Source organism: Ctenopharyngodon idella, chromosome 13 (assembly GCF_019924925.1).
Source record: "Ctenopharyngodon idella isolate HZGC_01 chromosome 13, HZGC01, whole genome shotgun sequence".
NCBI lineage: Eukaryota > Metazoa > Chordata > Actinopteri > Cypriniformes > Xenocyprididae > Ctenopharyngodon > Ctenopharyngodon idella.
Window position 1 is genome coordinate 536,311 of NC_067232.1, and position 22,737 is coordinate 559,047.

The 22,737-nt window shown below is 35.5% G+C and overlaps 1 protein-coding gene across 2 annotated transcripts; it reads left to right on the plus strand.

Annotated features, from left to right (window-relative positions):
• The first annotated feature begins 203 nt into the window (after positions 1-203).
• On the plus strand, positions 204-22,606 carry fam219aa (family with sequence similarity 219 member Aa). 2 transcript variants are annotated; one of them, XM_051917558.1, is made up of 6 exons: positions 204-451; positions 7,500-7,599; positions 10,447-10,549; positions 12,218-12,298; positions 16,206-16,281; positions 16,590-22,606. In XM_051917558.1, the coding sequence occupies exons 1-6, from the start codon at positions 392-394 to the stop codon at positions 16,746-16,748; spliced, it is 579 nt and encodes a 192-aa protein (XP_051773518.1). In that variant the 5' UTR covers positions 204-391; the 3' UTR covers positions 16,749-22,606. The 2 variants fall into 2 exon arrangements, with proteins under 2 accessions (XP_051773518.1, XP_051773519.1); XM_051917559.1 differs by having other exon boundaries at positions 208-451; positions 16,206-16,260.
• The last annotated feature ends 131 nt before the right edge of the window (positions 22,607-22,737 follow it).

Here is a 22,737-nt window from a genome sequence, read left to right on the forward strand (position 1 = left end):
TAATATTGTCTCAGTATGATTTTATTATGATACCAATATTTGCCCGATTGTTATATTTCATTTGCCATTAATCCAAAGCTTTTGATCTGCAAATCGACCTTATCTTACAGTAGCTGTGATGTTTTGTCGGCACGATCAAATCGATCGAACTCTCTGGCTCATTAATTATTCAGCTCCTCGTCAGTATGTGAGGGGTTCCGGACCCGGAAGTCAGATGTTGCTGTTGAGTCACCCCTGACTGGTAACAGCCAGATAGCGGAAAACAACCAGAGATGATGCTGGAGAGCTCGGCATCTTTGAACCGAACCAGAGAGTGAATAAATGCGGGTTTCAATTAGGATATCGCCTTGAGCATTTGTGCTTCACTTTATAAGACTGACGTTTTATCAAAATGATGGAAGAAATTGACCGATTTCAAGTGCCACCAGTAAATCCAGAGATGAAGCTGCTGGTAAGTGCCACTCTCTCACTTCATGGAGAATAACACTGTGTACCTTTATATGTCGTGGTAAATGACACTGTGTGTAAAGACATTAGTTCTGTAACCTATCCCACAAACGCCGGTGCGTTACCAGATGTCATCCAAAGCATCGGTTATTTAGACAAAACCGACATATGGAATTGTCTAGAATAGATTAATACTATTCCCGTTGTTATAATATTGACTCAGTCAGTAAACAGAATATGTCCCGGCCTTTAATGAGACAAAATAAATTATCTCGCATTATAAGTTAAATCTGTGATATTGTTTTACCTGACAGGAATGCCTGTTTGTCCAATTCGTGAACGTATTGTTCTTTTGAATCGGATCTTTTAATTGAAGCGGTCTGCGCTGTTCGGTCACGAATCGGATTGAATCGGTCCGACTCACTATGAATTGGACCAGTAAAGTCGGTTTGGTTCAAATTAATCTCTTTTGGTTTTGCTGAGAACTAATTGATTAAGCGTATACTTGTATCACTTCTGTGATTAAGTTAGTCACTTTACAAAACTAAATAGTAAAATTTCTAAATTAACTACTGGAAGGTTCTTTTTGTGCCTTAAATTGAATGTGAGGGACCACGCGATGGTTCCATGATGACGCCAGTGTTGGGGTAGCCAAATGCATTACAAGTAACGTGAGTTATGTAATCAGATTACTTATCAAGTAACGCATAAATTAATGCATTACTTTAAAATTTACAACAAAATATATGAGTTACTCTTTTAAAATAAGTAATGCAAGTTATTTTATTTTTCCATTAGTGACTTACACCTCTTCTGTCCCCATGTTGAGAGAAATCGGGAGTAAGGTGTTGCGGCATTGTGTGCGCTGTGTAAACAGAATAGTTATTGTAGTTCTTGACTAAATGTGAGCATGCATTTACTCATCTTACTTGCACAAAAACAGATTCATTATTCCTCAAAATTAATTAAAAGAGTGAAATGCAAACTCAGAATACTACGCAAACATGCAGTAATTAAATATGTTGAATAACACAAATATATTTTATGTAGGCTAATTAATTTCACTGTCTCAATGACTTTGCTGCTGACCTTTGATGATCCAAGTCAACCATACAAATAAGCAAAAATGACTAGATAAATTTGTTTATTTATTTATTTTTTTTATTGCTGAAGTAAGAGCATTGAACTTTCTTCTCCTGCATCATTTCACTTTTTTTGTGAAAAGGACCTTTCATTTGGCAAAAACAATGAGCAAACAAACAAGCAAGCTCAGCCCAGGTGAGGAAAAGTGACACAAAAGTAACGTAACACATTAATTTCGTGTTACACATTTAGTGAGTAACGCAATATACTTTTTAAAAGTAATTTTACCCAACGTTGCCAAGTCGCTAAATCCTTTTTGAACATGAATTATTGATTCTTTTAAGTATCATTATCAATTTGTATATTAAGTACACAGCACTAAAAAATAATTAGTTAGGAGAACAAGATACTGCAGAATTTAACATATATAAGAAAAACACAAGGTTGATAGTTACAAACAATACAAGCCTGAAAAGACTTGACTTGAACGGATTTGCTCTCATCTGCACAGTCAAAGAGTAGTAGCAGACACATCTTGGATTTCTTGAATTTCTTATTTGTTTTAGAGCTTTTGTAAACACATTTATTTCCATTTAAGTAAGTATGTTTTCATTTAGTTAGTAGCCTGTATTTTCTGGGCGGACTCCGGACTGAAATGTGCACCTTAGAATATGCTGGAATGGTGCAATATGGCCTGGAGTGATATTGTCATTCTTTTTTTCATTGGCGCCTCACTATTCCCATAGAGCTGAAGACCCAGCTGTTACCCTATACAACAAACTGTGCTTTCTCATGCTAATTCATTCTTCTGTGGGCAGAAAAGGACAGGCCCACTGCAAAATGGCACCAGCTTTTCAAAGAACAATGCTTATTCCTTTTAGGAATATACTAGTTATTGGCTTTCTGATTTCATCACACCTTTAAGATGTCTTGTCTACACATAGATGAAGATGACATTCTATTAGGCCTCATAAATGAGTAGCAAAAAAACAAGAAGCACTAATTTTAATTTCAGAATGCCATGGTGCTTAGATAAAAGCAGGTCAGTAATAACAGGAAGCTGCCACAGTCCTTGCATGCCAGTTTCTGGTGACTATGATTTTGCCAATTAGTGCATTTTCCTGGATCTTTTATTAGTCCTATAGCAACAATCCTGTCAAACTAACAGGGATAGTCCACACAAAAATGTAAAATCTCACCATTTATTCACCCTTATGCCATTCCGAACTTGTATGACTTATATGTTTCTTCTGCAGAGCACAAAAGAAGATAGTTTGAAGAATGTTGGAAACCAAGAAGTTTTGGTTCCCATTGACTTTCATTGTATTTTTTTGTCCTCACAATGGAAGTCAGTGGGAATTGAAACTGTTTAGTTACCTACGTTCTTCAAAATATCTTCTTTCATGTTCCACAGAAGAAAGTCATACAGAAATAATGACATGAAGGTGAGTAAATAATGACAGAATATTCATGTTTGGGTGGACTATCCCTTTAAACGAGTGGGATATTTAATATACATATTATGTATTTATTTTCTTTAGGCATTTACTTATCCATTCTATATGGGGACATTACAACCACCAGCAACTTTTAGTCACCTTATGGATCATGCTTTGCTGTGATTGGTCCCAAGTACATCTTGTTATATAATCCCACCAATCCTTTTTATCACTTCAGCTGTGTCAGCATTCGCTCATCTTCATCTCCTTCATCAACCTGGATCACCAAAATGCCATATTGACATGAAATGGGGTCAGAGAGGGCATAAAGATCCTGGTCTTCACATCATAAGATCCCACATGACATCATTAATCTATGTTTTCTTGATGTTAAAAGTTGACCTTTTCATTGACACCCATTTTGAAGTCCTTGAAGACAAACGTTAGTCCTTGTGATAGATTTATCTAACACAAGACCTACAGGTGTACAGTGTGGATTCGCCCTAATTTTACTAGCCACAGTCTTGTTTTTGATGTGTTTCTATGGATTTGTGAGTCTTGCATTGCTCTAGATCAATGACTCACTTAATGGTTTCAGTAATTTCTATAGATTTCTGGTCACTTTAATCTTGTGACAACATACTAAATCAGCTTTAGAACATGAGAACAGAGATTAGGTTTGCATCAGATATGACTCTGTAGTGCTTTGAAGGCATCACTCCTCTTGGTTTTCTCTAGCAGATGTTGCATAAATTTCACGGGCAGTTGTACATGTAGCCGGTGGAATATGTGTGACTTTGATGTTGTGCTTTGTGGTGTTGCTCTGAGAGTTGTGTAGCCTGTGTAGTCTAACAAAGGCTGTCTGGAAAGCTCAATACATTGGCTTACTCAACAGAGTCCTTTGTAGACCACAAAGTCCAAAGACAGATAGTGTTTTTTAATTAACGCTGACGTGAAACATTACACCCCTGCTTTGAAAGTGTTGTGTTCCTTGCTGGAAAATATGACAATTCTATATAGTGGTCCAGCAACAGCTTCATATCGAGATGAATGACAATGTACTTTATACCCAGCATATGATTACATGCTTCAGGAGTTTGATGGTATCCTGCTGGGCTATTACCCACAATCCCCCGCTGGTCTCTTTAGCTGGTGCTGGGCTAAAGGGTTTGTGAGAACCCTGCCAGGCCTACAGCTGGCACTATGCCACCGCTGAGCAAGTGAGCAAAGGTTTCCTTCAGCAACAAGACTCCTTCCTCCATGTTTGGTAAGCAAATGGGTTTCTCTATGATATGGCTCTTTTTTTAACATCCAGTGATCCCTTCAAAGGTTTTAGCATCATTTAGTCACCGTTAACATGAAGTTATGGTGGTCATGTTGATCCAGCCATTTCATACTGCCTTCTGATATTGATATTTGATATTGCTGATAGGTGGTTAGTGGAAAAGTTCAGAAATAGTGTGAAATTTTTTTTGTGTGTGTTATTTTTGTATTATTTATATACTATTATAGTATTTATATTGTAGTGTTGCCAAAAGTACCGACTTTGATATCAAGTTGATACTGAGATTTTAAAAATGTAAAAAAATAAACACCTCTGATTGGCCATTGTGTTCATGCGCTCAACAGACAGGTCTGTGATTGGCTACAATGATCAACGCTTCAAAAACATGTTGTAAATAGACATCAATGAAGCTCTTTACCAAGCGCTTACACAGATATACACGTGAGTGTTTGAAAGCAGGCGTCTATCAGTGGATGCCTACTTTCAAACGCTCCTGCTTTCAAAATGTTTTCAAATTCAAACACTTGGGTGTGCTTTCAAATGCTCCCGTGCGTTGATCATTGTAGCCAATCACAGACATATATGTTGAGCACGTGAACACAATGGCCAATCAGAGGTGTTTACGAATCCGCTCAACAGTGCTCAAAGCATCACATTTTTAAAATTTCAGTATCGACTTGGGCTTGGTATTGAAGTCGGCACTTTTGACAATATTATATAGTATGTATTTATAATTTTTTTTCAGTTTAATTTTAATTTAAGTTTTATAGTAAATATTTCTATATAGCCTTTTAGTGACTGTAGTATTTTTATTTTCTAATGTATATATGTATGTAAAACTATATTTTATTTAAAAATACACAATGATGGTCTAAAGAGTCTCAAGTGGCCACATGGGCCACATCCAATGAAGGCAGGCTTTCTGAGGTCACAATAGGCTCTCTGTTGGCAGAGGCGGCTTGGGTGTGCTCTCAACATTTCCTCCAACAAGCTCCCTCTGTTCTGTCTCTCCCAGTTCCTGGTGATGTCACAGGGCACTCAGACCCTACATATTAAAGGCTCAAGCAACAAAACATGTTTGGTGTCATGCAAGCCAGCTATGCAGGAAGTACCATTCGGTTACTATGACAGCTAGAATCTCCCTCCCTTCATCCGTCTCTCATCCGAGCAGCTGTGCAGAAAGAAGGCTGTGGAGAAGGGAGGGTGTGGCTCAGACTAGTTAGGAAGGCTTGTAAATTTTACATTGTACAATAAGACGGTAAGATATATTCATCATCAGTCTGTCTGACTTTACAGTGCTGCTTTTAAGTTTGTGAACCCCTTGCAGAATCTGCGAAATGTTTATTATTTTATCATACAACATGTTATTTTTTTATTTAGTACTGTCCTGAATAAGATATTTTACATAAAAGATGTTTACATATAGTCCACAATACACAAAAAAAAAATAGCTGAATTTATAAAAATGACCCCACTCAAAAGTTTACATACCCTTGATTCTTAAAGGGTTAGTTAACCCAAAAATAATTACTCACCCTCATGTCGTTCCACACCCGTAAGACCTTCGTTCATCTTCAGAACACAAATTAAGATATTTTTTGATAAAATCCAACGGCTCAGTAAGGCCTCCATTGACATCAAGACAATTTACACTTTCAAATGCCCAGAAAGCTACTAAAGACATTTAAAACAGTTCACGTGACTACAGTGGTTCAACCTTAATGTTATGAAGCGACGAGAATACTTTTTGTGCGCCAAAAAACAAAATAACGACTTTATTCAACAATATCTATGGGCGATTTCAAAACACTGCTTCATGAAGCTTCGAAGCTTTACGAATCTTTTGTTTCGAATCGGTGGTTCGGAGCTGTATCAAAATGCCAAAGTCACGTGATTTCAGTAAACGAGGCTTCGTTACGTCATAAGTGTTTCGAAACGTTTCGAAATTTCAGTGGTTCACGTGATTTTGGCAGTTTGATACACGGTCCGAACCACTGATTTGAAGCAAAAGATACGTAAAGCTTCGAAGCTTCATGAAACAGTGTTTTGAAATCGCCCATCACTAGATATTGTTGAATAAAGTCGTTATTTTGTTTTTTTGACACACAAAAATTATTTTTGTTGCTTCATAACATTGAGGTTGAACCACTGTAGTCACATGAACTGTTTTAAATATGTCTTTAGCACCTTTCTGGGCATTTGAAAGTGTTAATTATCTTGCTGGCAATGGAGGCCTCATTGAGCCTTTGGATTTTATCAAAAATATCATAATGTCTTACGGGTGTGGAACGAAATGAGAAATTAATGACAGAATTTTTATTTTTGATTGAACTAGGTGATCCATGACTGTTTTTTTGTTTTTTTGTTTTGTGATTGATGTTCCTGAGTCCCTTGTTTGTCCTGAGCAGTTAAACTGTCCAACGTTATTCAGAAAAATCTCCCCAGGTCCTGCAAATTCTTTGATTTTTTCCAGCATCTTTTGCATATTTGAACCCTTTACAATAGTGACTGTATGATTTTGAGATCCATATTTTCACACTGAGGGCAATTGTTGGTAATGTAATGTTGTAAGAAGTTTAATTGTATTTTGTCTTTTTTATTTTAATTACATTTTTTTTGCCATGACTAAATAGCCTGAAATATTTGTTTAATATTAATTTAATAATTATTTTGGTAGGATCCAGATTTATTCATGATTGTTTAATTTATCTGCTAACCAGTAAATTGGTTTAACACAGTACATTCAGAGTTTTCGACTGCACAGGCCCTACATATATCTCTGGTCTCAGAATCAATAAGTCATTGGAGCATAGCTGTGAAAGCAAATCTGAGACCTTTTGAGAGAGATGTGTTAAAATGGCCCATTCCAGTGACAGCATGGTGACATTGTGCTGACTCGTGTTATTATTTACCAATAGAATCAACACTCTTTATACACCCTCTGCCTCACCAGATACCATTATTTACAACCAGTCCGATTTTGCTGTCTGTTATTAATCAGCACACTGAGCATGCTTGGAATGGATGAAGTTTTGCATCAGAGATAGCCCTTCTTCTGTACATTGTTTCAGATTTGGATGTTTTTTCTAGATTTACACTTTGAACTCATATTGAAACCACTTCCTCAAAATCCATTTGTTGGTCAATTTTGGAAATGTGTAGTTTTGCACATTGCTAATTACTAGCGTCTGCCCTTGGGAATGTGGTGTTGTATCTGATTGTGTATGATTGTGTTTTTTCTCCAGGATCCTGCAGCAACGTCCACTTTAGAGGCTGAAACAGGAACGAGAGAACCAGAGTCAGTCACTCTCAACTACAAGCCCTCCCCGCTGCAAGTAAAGATAGGTAAGCCACTTTCTCATTCAGCCAGTGAGCTGACTAAGACGCCATATCGTCACCGGTGTAATTTGTCCATTTGGGTGTAAAAATGACTGTATTGATTTTCCAGCTGATACTGTGATTGTGAAGCGAGCGAGAGCTAAGAAGCGGCCGTGTGAAATGGATGGCTATGGTTTTCGATAAGCAGAAGTGTAATGAGTCTTCAAGTCTAAATGTTTCTCTCAGAAAATGTAACTGCAGTCTTTTAAATATAATTGTGGAGCTTTTTTGGGCTTTCCTTTTCTACAAGGAAATTTGAAACAAATAAAATTAATTTCTGTGTAATTTGGGAGAAAATATCTTCTGTTGAATTAAAAAAAAATGTTTTAATGCCCATTTTTAAGGATTAGTTCACTTTAAAATGAAAATTAGCCCAGGCTTTAGTCACTCTCAAGCCATCCTAGGTGTATGTGACTTTAATCTTTTCTGATAAACACTCTCGGAGATATTTTAATAAATATTCTGACGCATCCGAGCTTTATAATGGCAGTGAACTGGACCCATGAGTATGAGCTGCTGAAAGTGCTTCCATCCACATCCATCCATCATAAACGTACTCCACATGGCTCCGGGGGGTTATTAAAGGCCTTCTGAAGCGAAGCGATGCTTTGTGTAAAAAAAAAAAAAAAAAAATCCATATTTAACAAGTTATAAAGTAAAATATGTAGCTTCCGCCAGACCGCCTTCTATATTCAAGTTACGAAGAAAGTGCAAACTGGCGTCGCATCAGTTACACTTTTTCCGTAAGTTGAATAGAGAAGGTGTATGACGTAGCGTAAGCTTTTTGAACTGCTGGAGTTTTACAATTTCTTCGTATGTTGAATATTAGTTTGGGCTAATTTTCTTTTGAAAGTGAACTAATCCTTTAACTTGAAGCATGCTGCTTTACTATGTGTAAATGGCAATAATTTAATCATTTATTAATGGTAGTAATTTATATTTAATGTGAAATGTATAATACAGATAGCCATCATCAGTTATCAGCCATAAATTAAAATGATATTGGCCAATATTAATAAATAAATAAATAAAACTGTTATCATCAACCATACAGTGTTATATACTTTTTAGTATTTATTAATATTTTTAATTTAATTTTATATTTTAAATTAATTTTAATGTTTAAGCTTTATTTATTGTTTTTTTAATTTGTTTTTTTTTGTGCTGTCAAACGATTAATTGCAATTAAAATAAAAGTTTTTGTTTACATAATATATGTGTATACTGTGTATATTTATGATGTATATATAAATACACATGCATGTATATATTTAAAAAAAAAAAAATATATATATATATATATATAATTTTATTATTATTATTATTATTATTATTATTATAATATTACTAGTATATATTTAACTAAAATATATATTTTATGTATATATATATATATATAATTTTTGTTAAATATATACATGCATGTGTATGTATTTATATATACATCATAAATGTACACAGTATACGCACATATTATGTAAACACAGACTTTTATTTTGGATGCGATAAATCGCATGGCAGCACTAGTTTTTTATATTTCTATTTAGCTATTCTATTCTATTTCTATTCTATTTTTTAATTTCAATTTTAGTTTTAGTAATTTTAGTACTTATTTCAGTTAGTTGCCAAGGCAACATTTCTAATTTTTGTTTAAGATTTTAAAAGTTTTAGTTTAATTAACAATAACAACATTGCAACCTTAATATTAAGGATATTACTAGCTATCGGTATTGTACAAAAAGAAAAGTCAACAAAAATTAAGCTTTGAGGTATAGAAATAAGTCAATTGAAAGTCTAATTTTTGATCCTGGATGTTTTTCAAAAAAATCTCTTCCTCCCTCCCTTAAAAGACTTAAGTTTAATGTTTCTTTTGCAGAAAGGAAAACAGCATTGCCTATTGCTCAGCCCGCTCTTCCACTGTCTTTCTCTCTTGTTCTGCGTCTGTATCTCACACCTTTTTCTGTTCACAGATGTTCGGATAAGGCTTCCTGAAATACAGCAGTTGCTGTTGTTAATTAAACTTCACTTTACAGTCCTCTCTCTGACAGCCTTATTACTTATGGCACCACAGAGAAATCTCCCACACACACACACACACACACACACATGCAGGCTAGTGTGTAAGTCACGCAGAAGTCAACTTCAGACTTCACGCCTGAAGAAACTGTTCTCCAGCCAGAGAACCATGCAGAACAGGGAATATTAATAAGACTGTAGTCTCAATGTATAATTAAACTTAGTGTGTTGCCATGGTATTGATCTGGATTTAAAAGAACACAGTCACAGTGTAATTGTGGTTACATATGTATGCAAGGAAGACTCATGCTTCATACTGAGTTGGTATTACTTTTGAATTTACTTTGCGACCATTAAAAAGTATGTTCTATACACATGAATGTGGGTTGTATGAATAAAATTCGGATATACTACATCCGCCATGTTACTGTCACGTGACCTACCGTCGTCAGTTGCGTCGCCTCATAGGATAGTAAAGTGTCAAATCAAATGCGCACTTCAGAATCTCAGCGGACGTAGTAGGTCATCCGGGGACTTTTCGCCTACTGTTTTTCGAATACTATGTATTAGGACGTACTACTCTTTTTAACATACTGTTTTTTGCATACTATATAGGGAAGTATTCGATTTTGGACACCGCATCTGTCTTCAGTACGCAGCTGGCCCTAAGAATGAAGACCAAAAATTATGATGACACTATTACTGTTTGTTACATTTTGAATGTTGAACATTCTTATCAGTGCAAGTCAATGGGAGGTTTTCATAATTTAATTTGTTCTTAATCCATTCTTTTGGTAGAGAAACAACGAGAACTTGCAAGGAAGGGCTCGGTGAAGAATGGAACTGTGGGTAGTCCAGTCAATCAGCAACCCAAGAAAAATAATGTTATGGCCAGAACAAGGTGAGGCTACTCCACCCTTTTTTTATTATGAGTTATAACTTTTTTTAAGGGTGTATTCACACTTGTAATTTGGTTCTTTTGGTCCAGACAAATAAAGAAAGTGATACATTTTTAAGACTGAATCTAAAGATACAAAACAAAAGGAATAAGGATAAGGTCACAACCTGATTGGACAGATTTTATGACGCATATTTAAGACGGAACATACAAAACAATGCTATGTGCTGCTTATGAAATGTGTAAAGGAGACAAAACAGTGCCAGGAATTCCTCCGTTACACATACAAATGATTCCAGCACCTGTACTGAAATGTACTGGTCAACATAGCTTTTAGCTTGAGCATTCTGTCCTTTTTAGGGTCACATCTTGTGACATTGCTTTTGGTTCATTTAGATGTGTTTGGTCTGTGTTGCATTCAATCAAACCACACCAAAGTTCATATAAAAGGTGAGTCTCGGTCTGCTTGTTTGGTGCACACCAATTTTAGCAGCTCGGCTGAGAGCTGCTGTGTTTATCCTTAGCTTATAATCATTAGCTTTTATTTAGCTTATAAAGTTCATATGGCAGAATTCACACTTATAAAAACGAACCGCAACAGAGCAATCCCACCAGAGTTCATTTTAATTGAACCAAACCTGCCAAGTGTGAACACACCCTAACTACTTTCTTACCAAACCAACAAATGGCTCTCAAAAGAAACATTTGTGCATGAGAAACACCATGTATGTTTGTATTACTGGAACATTTTTCAATAAAACAAATTAATGGCCTCATAATAATGGTTGATTTGTTTAGTACATCAAAAATATGAACAGCAGCAACATCAAATCGTATAAACAGCAGCTTTACATGTAGGCTGTACAATCTGTGAATGTTAATTAGTGTTAGTGCAGTCCGTTTGAGGGCTTCTGCCATCCCACCGGTCCCTAGTGCCCTGTTAGGATTAGCGCAAATGTGAGCCCCCTTCCGCAGGCCTGGTTTAGAGCACAGCTTTAGGCCTGAAGATTAGCTGCACACAGGCCTGCTTATTCTAAAAGCCTGAGGGCCAGAGATTAACTTGAGCCTTCGTTCCTGAGAGGAGGAACAAAAGATGCTCCAGCTCTGGCTAATGTAACAGGGTTTGATAATGTTAAACTCAGCCATGCCCCTAATTTATTTGATTTCCCTTGCTAGATTTGTCCTAGTACTTAATGTTTTGGGAAAATTGGATTTTAAAATTAAAGGTTAATAGTTAAAAATAACCTAAAGAATGAAAAATACTGCCTCTGGTTTTTGAGGGTTTCTGATAGTGATAGGTAGATATATCAGATAATATTTGGCTGTTTTATATTAATGGTATTGTGCCTTTGAATAAAAAAATGAATAAAAGAATTTTAATTTGATATAATTGAGAATATAATAAAGAATATAATTGTCTCTAGTGGTCTTAGACCTTTTTTATAGCAGTTCAAATTGCCATTATATTGACCATCAGCAACACCACTTTCTAGAATAGATATTGGCTGTTGAAAAACCCATATCCCCATTCCAGTCAATCACAAGTTTGGCCGATCATCATCAAAGCAATGTGTATAAGTACATTCATATGTATATGTATAGACATGGGGCTATACAGGTTTGTTTTCACTGGTCTGACAGCCTCTTCCATTTTTCCTACTTTTATTACAGGTTGGTTGTACCTAATAAAGGCTATTCCTCCTTAGACCAGAGTCCAGATGAAAAGCCACTCGTAGCACTGGACACTGACAGGTATGACATGCTTCACACTAAAAACTTCACTCTATTGTTCTCTGGGAAATGTTCTAGAAATCTTTTGTGAGTATTTCAGAAGGCTTCACTTCAAGGGAAGGATTAGAATGTATCAAACGATGAGATGGAAATAAATCCTCTAATTAAAGCTTTATGCCATTTTCCTAGCAGACGCAATGCCAGACATCTCCATCTGAAAAGGACCTGACATTTAATCAAAATACCAGCTAATTTTAAACCGACTAAAGCTGGTGCCCTTCAGACTGGTGTGAGAAAATGGCAAAGCATAAAGAATTTAAAATTAATGTGCTTTCCTGAAGGCAAAGCGAGACCCTTCAACTTGGCAAAATGAATCAACATTTGCTTTTGTAAAACAACAACAACAACAACAACAACAGATGAACAAAACTGTCTCATTACATCATACATTAAACTTTAAGGAGCACTTTCACTTCAAGTGGACATATTCTACATTTTTGTAGCATTTTCTGAGATCATTGATTATTAACTTAACTTATCAATAATGTAGTTTCACTTGACCATTGTCCACCTGATTGTCAATTGTCCACATGATCCCTCAGAAATCATTCTATTATGCTGATTTGGGGCTCAAGAAATTTTTTTATTATTATTAGCTATTTTATTAAAAATAGTTGTGCTGCTTCATATTTTTGTGGAAACCGTGATGCATTTTACCCCATGATTCTTTGAGGTATAGAAAGTTTAACAGCATTTATTTGAAATAAAAATCTTTTGTAACATTATAAATGTCTTTACTGCCACTTTTGATCAATTGAATGCATCCTTGCTTAATAAAATTCCTAACTAAAAAAAAAAAATGTACTGACCCCAAACTTGTTTAAAAAAAAAAAACTGCTCTAACTTATGTAAACATGCTCATTGTGATGTTATAACATGACAATTTCTTAATGATGTGTTTTTTACAGTTTCATTTTCATAAGTAAATGTGTGTCTCCTTAGTACAAATAAATTATTTTATTTAAAAAACAGTGAAAAATTACCTTTAACACAAGCTATGCTTCCATCCACATATTTTTATGCTTATTTTGGGATATCAAAAAAAAAAAAAAAAAAACGCTAAATGGAAATGCCAAGATGCGCATAAATTCTAATAATGTGCATTAAAAAAAACGTACGCGCTCAATTGAGGCTGATAAATGTTGTATCCAATAAGAAGACGTGCACAAACTATGATGGAAATACATTTACCGAATAAATCCCTTGATGCCCAACAAAAAACCTAACAGTGCCTCAACAGTGGATGTGATTGGATAACTGGACTAACCAGTGGACCAATTTCATTGCACAGCATCTCAAATGTTGGTTTAGTTATTCTGAAATTCCTGAGCCAAAGTCTGTCATCAAAATAATTTGGTTTAATTCCCTCCGAAAAGCGTCTCACATGATTGCATTCTCAAACACCAGGCATCCGAATGCAATATAACATGATAGCGTTTATTGCGTTTCGTCTGATCGCATATGTTTTATGCGATATTCCAATTTTGTGCATAAGTTAAATTTGCAACTTTGAATGGAAACATAGTTACTAGGGGTGTGACAAGACACTTTGCTCACGAGATGAGACACAAGATTGGGTTCACAAGGATGAGATGAGACAAGATTTTTGCACAGTATTTTTAAGAAATCCTCAATGACAAAATGACTGGAAAAATAGTCTCCAGGTGCATTTTGAAATGTTTGAATTATCATATTCATTGAAAGACAACAATATACAGGTTTTGCCGCAAACTCAACTGACTGGCTTCTCTCCTGTTTAATTTTCATCTTTTCAGACCTTACTGTACATGAATTATGAGCTTCCAGAACTTCTGATTGAGGCTGTGTGTGACCTCCTAATTGAACTCCTTTCCACAAATTGAACATGAAATAAAAACAGTATAAATTAACAATTTTTTTTTTTTTCTTATTAAGTGCAAACAATAAGTGCAACCATTATCAAAGTAGGCTACTCTCTCAATATTCAAAGTGCAAACGGAGACCAGAGCAACTACACAGCCCAGCCTAATATAGGTTTGATATTGGGAGACAGGCTATTGTATGTAGCCTAATTTGCGCTCATCAGGGAGCTCGCGTTTTACTTTCGCTTTCGAATTCGCGATCACACATACTCTGTGTATAGGTAGCAGCGGTGCTGTGCATGCATTCTACAAGATAAGACATTTATCAGATGCTTAGGCTCTGTTGCGCAATGAATCCTCTGCCATGGTCTTGTCAGTCATCTCGTCTTACTCTCTTCGCGTGATCAGTGAACTGTGATTCCTGCTGCACTGTGTGTGACTCTGAAGCTTGTGCTGGATGAGCAGAGCAGACGTTTACAATAGTTTACAATTGAAGCGATCGTTATCCAACTGAATTAAATGATTTTTATTCCTATAAAAAAGCAAAACGACAGCAGATGCGGTGCCGTGGTGGGCACTCGACGAGAAATCTTATCACATTTTAATGTTTTCACATTTTAAGATTTCATCACACCCCTAATAATGACATCATATTAAGCATTCTGGACTTTGACATGCTCTCAGTGCAGAATCACCATTAACAGTACAATTCTGGCCAGGATTTGTCTTCTGTCTAGGATTCCAGCCCTGAGAGTTGGAAAAAAAGCAAGAAAACATGTTTGTTGACACCAGTCCAAAGCACTTGAAATCATCTGTATCATTTGTGTGGCCTACACCCTTCTGTAATGAGATGTGTCACAGTATGTGTTCAGCCATAATAGCGTGGTTGCTGTTCAGTTCAGATGATCAGGCACAGCGTGCAGCGTCTCACACAGATGGGTCTCTTAACTTAATGCTTTCTGTGCTGCCAGCTGTCTGCTGGATCTCCGTGACCTCAGCTGCCTGCACTTGTGATTAAGTCATGTTTTAGGTCACCCGTCCTTCATTGTCTCTTTCTTTCTGTTTTTCAATTTCAGCCTTGCTGTATGTAACACTCATTCCCTGACATTTAGTACATACACCCACTGTCTGTCACATGCTCAGACGTTTTGTCCATCACAAGCTTGTACAGACTCTTCCAACGCTTGTTCTCGCTTGTGTACTTGTTCGTTTATTGGAGAGCTCAGCTTTATTAAAACATGCCTGTAATTACAGCAGGAATCAACAGAAGGCTCCAGATTGTCGCTGTTGACTTTTCCTGATAAATTAATTTGGCTGAAATGTCATCTTCATATTTTTTTCTCTCTCTCTTGCTCAACTGTGACTAAATAATCATTTGTCATTATAAAAATGTCTAATATTACTAGAAACGTTAGAGTCGTCCACATCCTGAAAAAAAATTAATATGACGGCTGTATCTGTATATAGCTCAAATGAAGTTTGCTGACTCAAATTGATCCAAAGAAATGATACAGTCTTCATTTTATGTATTTGTATTTATTTATTATAAAGCATCTTTCAGGCTACTCAGTAACTCTAAAGTGATGTACAGTGCAAATAATATAAACAATCAACAATAAATACAATATAAAAGAAAAAAAACATCAAACCAATAAAAAAACCATTATAATGTGTCAAAATACCAGCAAGCACAGGTATGACTTTAAACGGTCTTTAAAAGTATTTAAAGTTGGGGAAGATTTAACCTCAATTGGCAGGTTGTTCCATAATCTTAGACTAGCGACAGAAAAAGCGTAATCACCCTCCGATTTGAGACACACTCGGGGAATTGTTAAAAGGATCTTATTTGAGGATCTTAGCATTAAGCTTGAATTATAAGGTCAACTATATATTCTGTAATTTATGTGTAGTTTATGTGAGCAATTTCTTCTGAGGTTTGCTGCAGAAGAGCTGATTTAATTGGTCTGTTACCATTTATCTGAAATCAAGCTTTCCAATTGTGACTGTGTACTTCCTGTTGTTTTTAGTGACGATGACTTCGATATGTCCAGATACTCATCGTCTGGATATTCCTCAGCCGAGGTGAGATGTCTGAGGGACCAGGTATTTATGCACTGAAATAAAGTCCCTTAACCATTCGAACCCTTTGCCATTTCATCTCTACAGTACACAGTTACAATAAATTGACTGCTAATTCAATGGCAAATACATTTTTATTTAATTTTATGTTTTATTTTATTGAATCTTTTCTAAAGTGGCATCATGTCATACAGCATCTCCTTAAAGGTTTATTCACCCCAAAATTCAGATTTTATTATTAAATTATATAATTTTTATATTATAATTTTACCAAAATAATATAAATACTCTGTTAACTAACAATTTAGTTTAATTCTGTTCCTTTCCCACAGCAAATAAACCAAGACTTAAACATCCAGCTCCTGAAGGATGGCTACCGATTGGACGAAATCCCAGATGATGAAGACCTGGACCTCATCCCCCCCAAATCAGTCAACCCTACCTGCATGTGCTGCCAAGCCACTTCCTCCACAGCCTGTCAAATTCAGTAACCCCACCCTCCCTTGAACCCCTTCTGTCCCAACCCTGTGACTTAAGCTCACAGTTAGTATCCTCAGCATAGATTAACTGCTAAAGAAGTTAAAAACAATAGAATGGGTGTATTAAAATTAGTATAAAATAGGGAAAAAATATGCACAAGAAGTATGTAACTGTCATTGGTTCCTCCTATGGTAGGACGTGAGTCTTTGCATCATCACCAGAGGGCACTAGACTTAGGTGTGGATAGCTGTAAGATGCGTTGAAGTGTATAGAAATGCATGGTGCAACACTAAAATGATACAGCTGCTTAAGTATCTTTTAAAACAGAACAAAAATGAACAGTTCACACTACAGATTTCTCAGTACCCTTCTATGGAACGGAAATTAGTCTTAAAGGGGTCATGACGGATTTGAGGTTCACTTATAGTTTTTTTTTTTTGCACTATATATATATATATATATATATATATAATGTATATATGTGATGTGATCTGCGAAAATCCATCACATTGTGAAACCTATCACAGGTTTCAATGCCATACGAAAGATTCGACCCCTTTCCAAATCTGTTTTTACTTCTTTCATAGCTTGTCTGTAACAAAAGTTATGATTATCTGAAGTCGGCTGATCGCACTGATTTTTAGGAACGGAATTTTGAGAAAAACAGGTTTGAATAACTGTCACCCCCTTTTTCCACATAGACATGAAAATGCACTATCCAAACATAAATGGTTGTAGTTCAAGAATGCTTTAGAATATATACCTAAGGTTTTAAAGAATGCACTTGTCAGATTATTGTAGAAGTGAAATAAATTGTGAAAGTGAAATAAAAAAAAAAACGTTATAGAAGTTTGTTTATGAAAATGTAAAAATATAATTTATATTTTATAATAATATATTACAAAGCATGTTTTACTCTTAAACTGCAAGAAAATAAAAGCCAAAAATATCAACATTACAAATTTTATGTTGAAATATTTAAAAAATGAGCTTTCAGTAAGATTTTGTTTGGGCGCAGTACCAAACTTTTTCACTAGATGACACCCAAGCTCCATATCTGACCATTTAAGGGTGCATCCATTTATTTGAGTAATCTGAACCATATATTTCCATATTTTCATATATTTTATGAAGCAGACATCCTATTCAGAAGTAGTATGGGCAGTTTGGCTGAATTTGATTTGAATTCAACCTCTAATAAACACATAATTAGAACACGTGTGTTCATTATAGCTCCGTTGTTCTCCGCCTTCTCACGATAATGTTGTATTAGGAAAAAAAAATCTTTGCGTGCCGTAGTTTATACAGGACTGGCGGGAAATTTGCATTAATACACCTTCATTCTGTAGTTTATTTTGATAGGTGAACTCTCTTTGTAGTGTTAAGATAAGGAAAGCTATGGGCGTTTTTTTTTTTTTTTTTTTAAAAACCTCCGCTGGGTGTGTTCTTAAACAGTAATGTTAGAGAAAGACAGCCTTGCCACTATAAATTGCTATTTTTCTGCACTTAACAGGTGAATTTTGCCAAGATATTTTCAGAGATGATAGACAAGATGTTATAGAATGATAATTTAATGAAAACCCAATTTTGACAAAAAAAAATGACATTCGACCTATTTTTTGAATTTACTGAAAACGTTCCATCGCGACATCCGACGGGTTTTCCCAGATCGCATCACATATATATACTAATTCGTCGATGTCTTGGTCTGGAGGCAGGCATGTGCAAATGTGTTTGCCCGTGTGACGTCACAAGTCCACCAATATCCAAACGAATCGTTTTTGTTTATGATGAGGAGGGCATTTTAAGCTCTGAATCTTGCAGGACATTTTAATGGTACAAAGACCTCTTATATGTCAAAAGATCAAGGCAAATTTGATTTCTCATGTCATGACCCCTTTAAATACCCCCACACTCCATCAGGTAGGGCCTCTTTACAGCAAACCAGAAATGTGTTCCTTTTAACTTATACTTATTTAAAAATATATATTAATTTAAAGAATAATTTTGATCTTTTGTCAGACCTCATAATTTTATAATTTATTTTAAATCGTAATTTTTGTTCTATAGGTTTAACCAAGCAAAATCAACATCTTTTCAAGAACCCTCTTGGATACATTTTTGGGAATCACTGCTTTAAAATATCTGCCTTTGTTTAGCTGATGCTTTCTGATGTTGTTAAGGACAGATGTGCTTGTTTTCTAATGAAAGGGAGTGTATAGTGACCAGCTGAATTTCTTTCTTTGATAATTTACATTTCAAACATATGTATTAATATATTATCAGTAGCTTTGTAGCAAACACTAAAAAGGGAATACTCTTAGGGTGTGTTCACACTTGGCAGATTTGGTTCAGTTAAAACAAAATCTGGTGCGATTTGTTCTGTTAGTGCGGTTCATTTGAATAAGTCTGAACACAATTAATTCTGAATTTGAATAAGTCTGAACTGCCATTCAAACCTGGTGCGCACCCAACAATTGGTCCGAGACCTCTGACAAGCGAACTTCCAAACAAACTCTTGTGTGGTTCGACTTAAATATGAACGCAAAATGGACCAAAGGCATCTAAACGATCCAAAAACAGGACGTGATGTCACAGGATGCAACCCTAAAAGGACAGAATGCTCAAGCACACCTGGTTTTTCTCATCATATTCATGATGTTGCCTATTACATTTCGGTACAGGCATCAGAACCGCTCTTTCTTGAAGCGGATCTTAGTTTGTGTTTGTAACAAAGAAATTACTGGTGATTTGAGTCCTTTATACATTTTCTAAGCTCTTCATGAGTTCTCAACCGGTAAAAATACCATTGTATGTATCTACGCACATATAATGAGCGCACTTAGCACAGCACACAGCATTGTTTTGGATGTTCAGTAAGTTCCGTCACAAAATATATGTCATAAAAGCTGTTTTTTTGTTTTTGTTTTGTATCTTTTGGTTCGGTCTTGAAAATGACAGTGTGAACGCTAAGTGAACCAGGACTAAATGTATCATGTTCTGTTTTGGTCCGGACCAAAATAACCAAGAGAACCAAAGTACAAGTGTGAACACACCCTGAAATTGAGAAATCCATACAGAAGATACCAGTCTGCTACGATACTGACAGCAGATGTAATTCTTAAGTCAGGGAATCTCATTGAATATTTTAGCCCCCGCTTTCACAGACAAGGCTTATGCTAGTCCTAGACTAAAATGCATGTTTGAGCTGTTTTAACTGAAAGCAACTTGTACTGACATATCTTAAAATATGTCACTGCCATTGTTTTGTCTCAAGATGCACACCAGTAATGTTTTTTTCAAGTGTACGTTTATAAAAGATACTTAAATATCCTAATTGAACTAAGGCCTAATCCTTGCTTAGGCTAAGCCTTGTCTGTGAAACCGGGCCTAGATGTGTTTACTAATGAACAATCTTTATAGAAGTTATTTTTTGTTTTTATCATAAGGTTTCAGTCGGTGTTGCTGCACACAAACCCAACACAGTTAAACTGGACTAAGGGAATTCAAAAATGTATCTAGATAAGACAAACAAGATAATTCGGTACAATTTTCAGTGCATTTAATTATTGAGAGCTCTTTGTTTTGAGAATTGTTGAGATTTATTTGGAGTGGAAGAAGGTTGCATTTATTTACTTGAAGATAATAGCAGCTGCCAGATACATATCCCATAATCTCCGTCATTAGCGAGACAAAACATTTTGTTCATCTGATTTGTGCCAAAATGCATCAAACGCATTGTTTCTTTATTTTAAAGATGGAACAGGCATGAAAAGCCTTTGGCCAGCATTGAAAATGATGCCAGAAATCAATTTTACACTTCAGTGCTCTCGTCTTTATAGTAATTTTAAAGTGCAATACCATTTTGTCAGACATTAAGTGTAGAACCCTGGAACAGGATACTCTGCGTTTGCTGTTTCACTTCAATTTAATGCAAACATCTTTATAAATTCATCTCAGCTGTTTGGCCAAATCGCTATCACGTCTGTTAAGCAACATCGAACATTCAGAGTATGAAGTTCCTTGTTTCGATTTGAAGATTGTACTGTTCCCTACAGTATTTGTGTCTTCTGTGTGTCATGCAACTGTTGTTGATTTTGTACAATTCTCAGAGCACCTTATCGTCGTGTGTACATTGCCACCCAGTCGCCGTTGCCAGCTGTAATTAGATGCCCATTTGCACTAAGCACCTACCTTAGTAACACTCCAGATTTTATTTGATGTAGTAAATTAGGAGAACATAAGAAGGGAGATTGTAATAGTATAATTATCTAATATTTTATGTTTTGCACACTGCCGTTCAAAAGTTTGGGGTCAGTAAGAAAACGTTTTATTCAGCAAGGATGCATTAAATTGATTGAAAGTGACAGTAAAGACTTTTACATCCTTACAAAAGGTTTCATTTTTTGAATAAATGCTGTTCTTGTTTTTTCCTGTTTCATGTTTTTTTCACAATGAATATTAAGCTGCACAACTGTTTTCAACGCTGTGTTCACGCCACCTCGTATTTACTGGAATCTTGACAACACGTGACGTTATATTCAGAGTTGTTCAAGTCCTTGGACTGGGAATTATGCGTTGCCATGGCACCACTATCAACGCCTAAATGAATCTACAGCGGTCAGGTGGTACAGCAGCCACGTGGTACATCTGGGAGCTTTCAGAAAACTCCCAGCTTACAAGCTGTAATTACGAGCTCTACGAGGACGTGAACGCTTTTTACAAGCTAGAATCTCGTAACTACAGGAATTACGAGGCCGCGTGAACGCACCTATAGAAACGGACATGAACAGCTCCGAATACAACGTCACATGTTGTCATCTCAAGATTCCGGTAAATACGAGGTGGCGTGAACGCAGCACAAATCAGCATATTAGAATAATTTTGAAGGATCATGTGACAGTGAAGACTGGAGTAATTATGCTGAAAATTCAGCTTTGCCAATACATAAACATATAAAACAGTTATTTTAAATTCTAATAATATTTCACAATATTACTGTTTTTTTTTAACTGTATTTTAGAGACTTCTTTCAAAAACCTAAAAAAAAAAAAAAAAAAATCTTACCGACCCCAAACTTTTGAACAATAATGTAGATCTAATGTATGAATTGGCAGTCTTTTTGTTTTGAATATTGTGATTTTTATATCACACTTAAACTCCTTCAGAACAGTACGATGACATCAGTCAGGGACAGTTTTTTTTATTTTATTTTTTTTTTACTTTTTACTGCTTTTCAAGTGGATATGGGAAAAAAGGTGCATTCACTGAGTATTTTCTTTTGTATGTTATGGTGTCACCTAGTGGCTTGAACATCATGCAAATGTTTTCAGTTGCCAATGCCATTAATTTATTTAACAAGGGAAAATGCCCACTTTTGGCCATGTTTTAGTGGTAATACCCTTAGAGTAGCAATAGATAACCAACAAAATGCTTCTCAATAGATATGTAAGTAAAGAATTTGATGGCAAGTTCCCTTAAGCCCCCTTTCCGCCGTTTCTAAGCTGTCATGGTACTTATAGTCGTGCCATAAGACTGACTGATCTGTGTATGTGATGAATGAACATGTCTGTCATCCTCTGTGTCTCTGCTTTGGTTCGAGATAAACACTCCGTTGTGTAATGACTAAATCATTGTCCATTTTCTGTTACTACACTGAAGTAGAGTATGCCTTAAGTAAAGCTATACAATGGGTCATGTTATTTATTGCAAGTGGTATGTTTTTCATTTATAGATATAAGTTTTTTTGTTTTCCCCTTCTGTCAATAAATATGATTGTAAAGACGTGAACAGTTTCCATACCAGTATTTAACAATGTTCGTTGTTCTGTGTAGTAAATCAAACCAGTAAATACATCTGAAATATACAATTGTCCTGTGTATTTTTATGCATATGTATGCTACCAGAAAAAAATTGACACACTTAACAGAAATATGTTTATAAAATAAAATGGTATTTTTATTTTATATATTATTACTGTTACTATTTTACAAATTTCTT

Coding starts and splice junctions, on each gene's coding strand:
- fam219aa (XM_051917558.1), top strand. CDS start 392: ATGATGGAAGAAATTGACCGATTTCAAGTGCCACCAGTAAATCCAGAG. Junction 7,600..10,446: donor CCCGCTGCAAGTAAAGATAG/GTAAGCCACTTT, acceptor TTCTTTTGGTAG/AGAAACAACGAGAACTTGCA. Junction 12,299..16,205: donor GTAGCACTGGACACTGACAG/GTATGACATGCT, acceptor TGTTGTTTTTAG/TGACGATGACTTCGATATGT.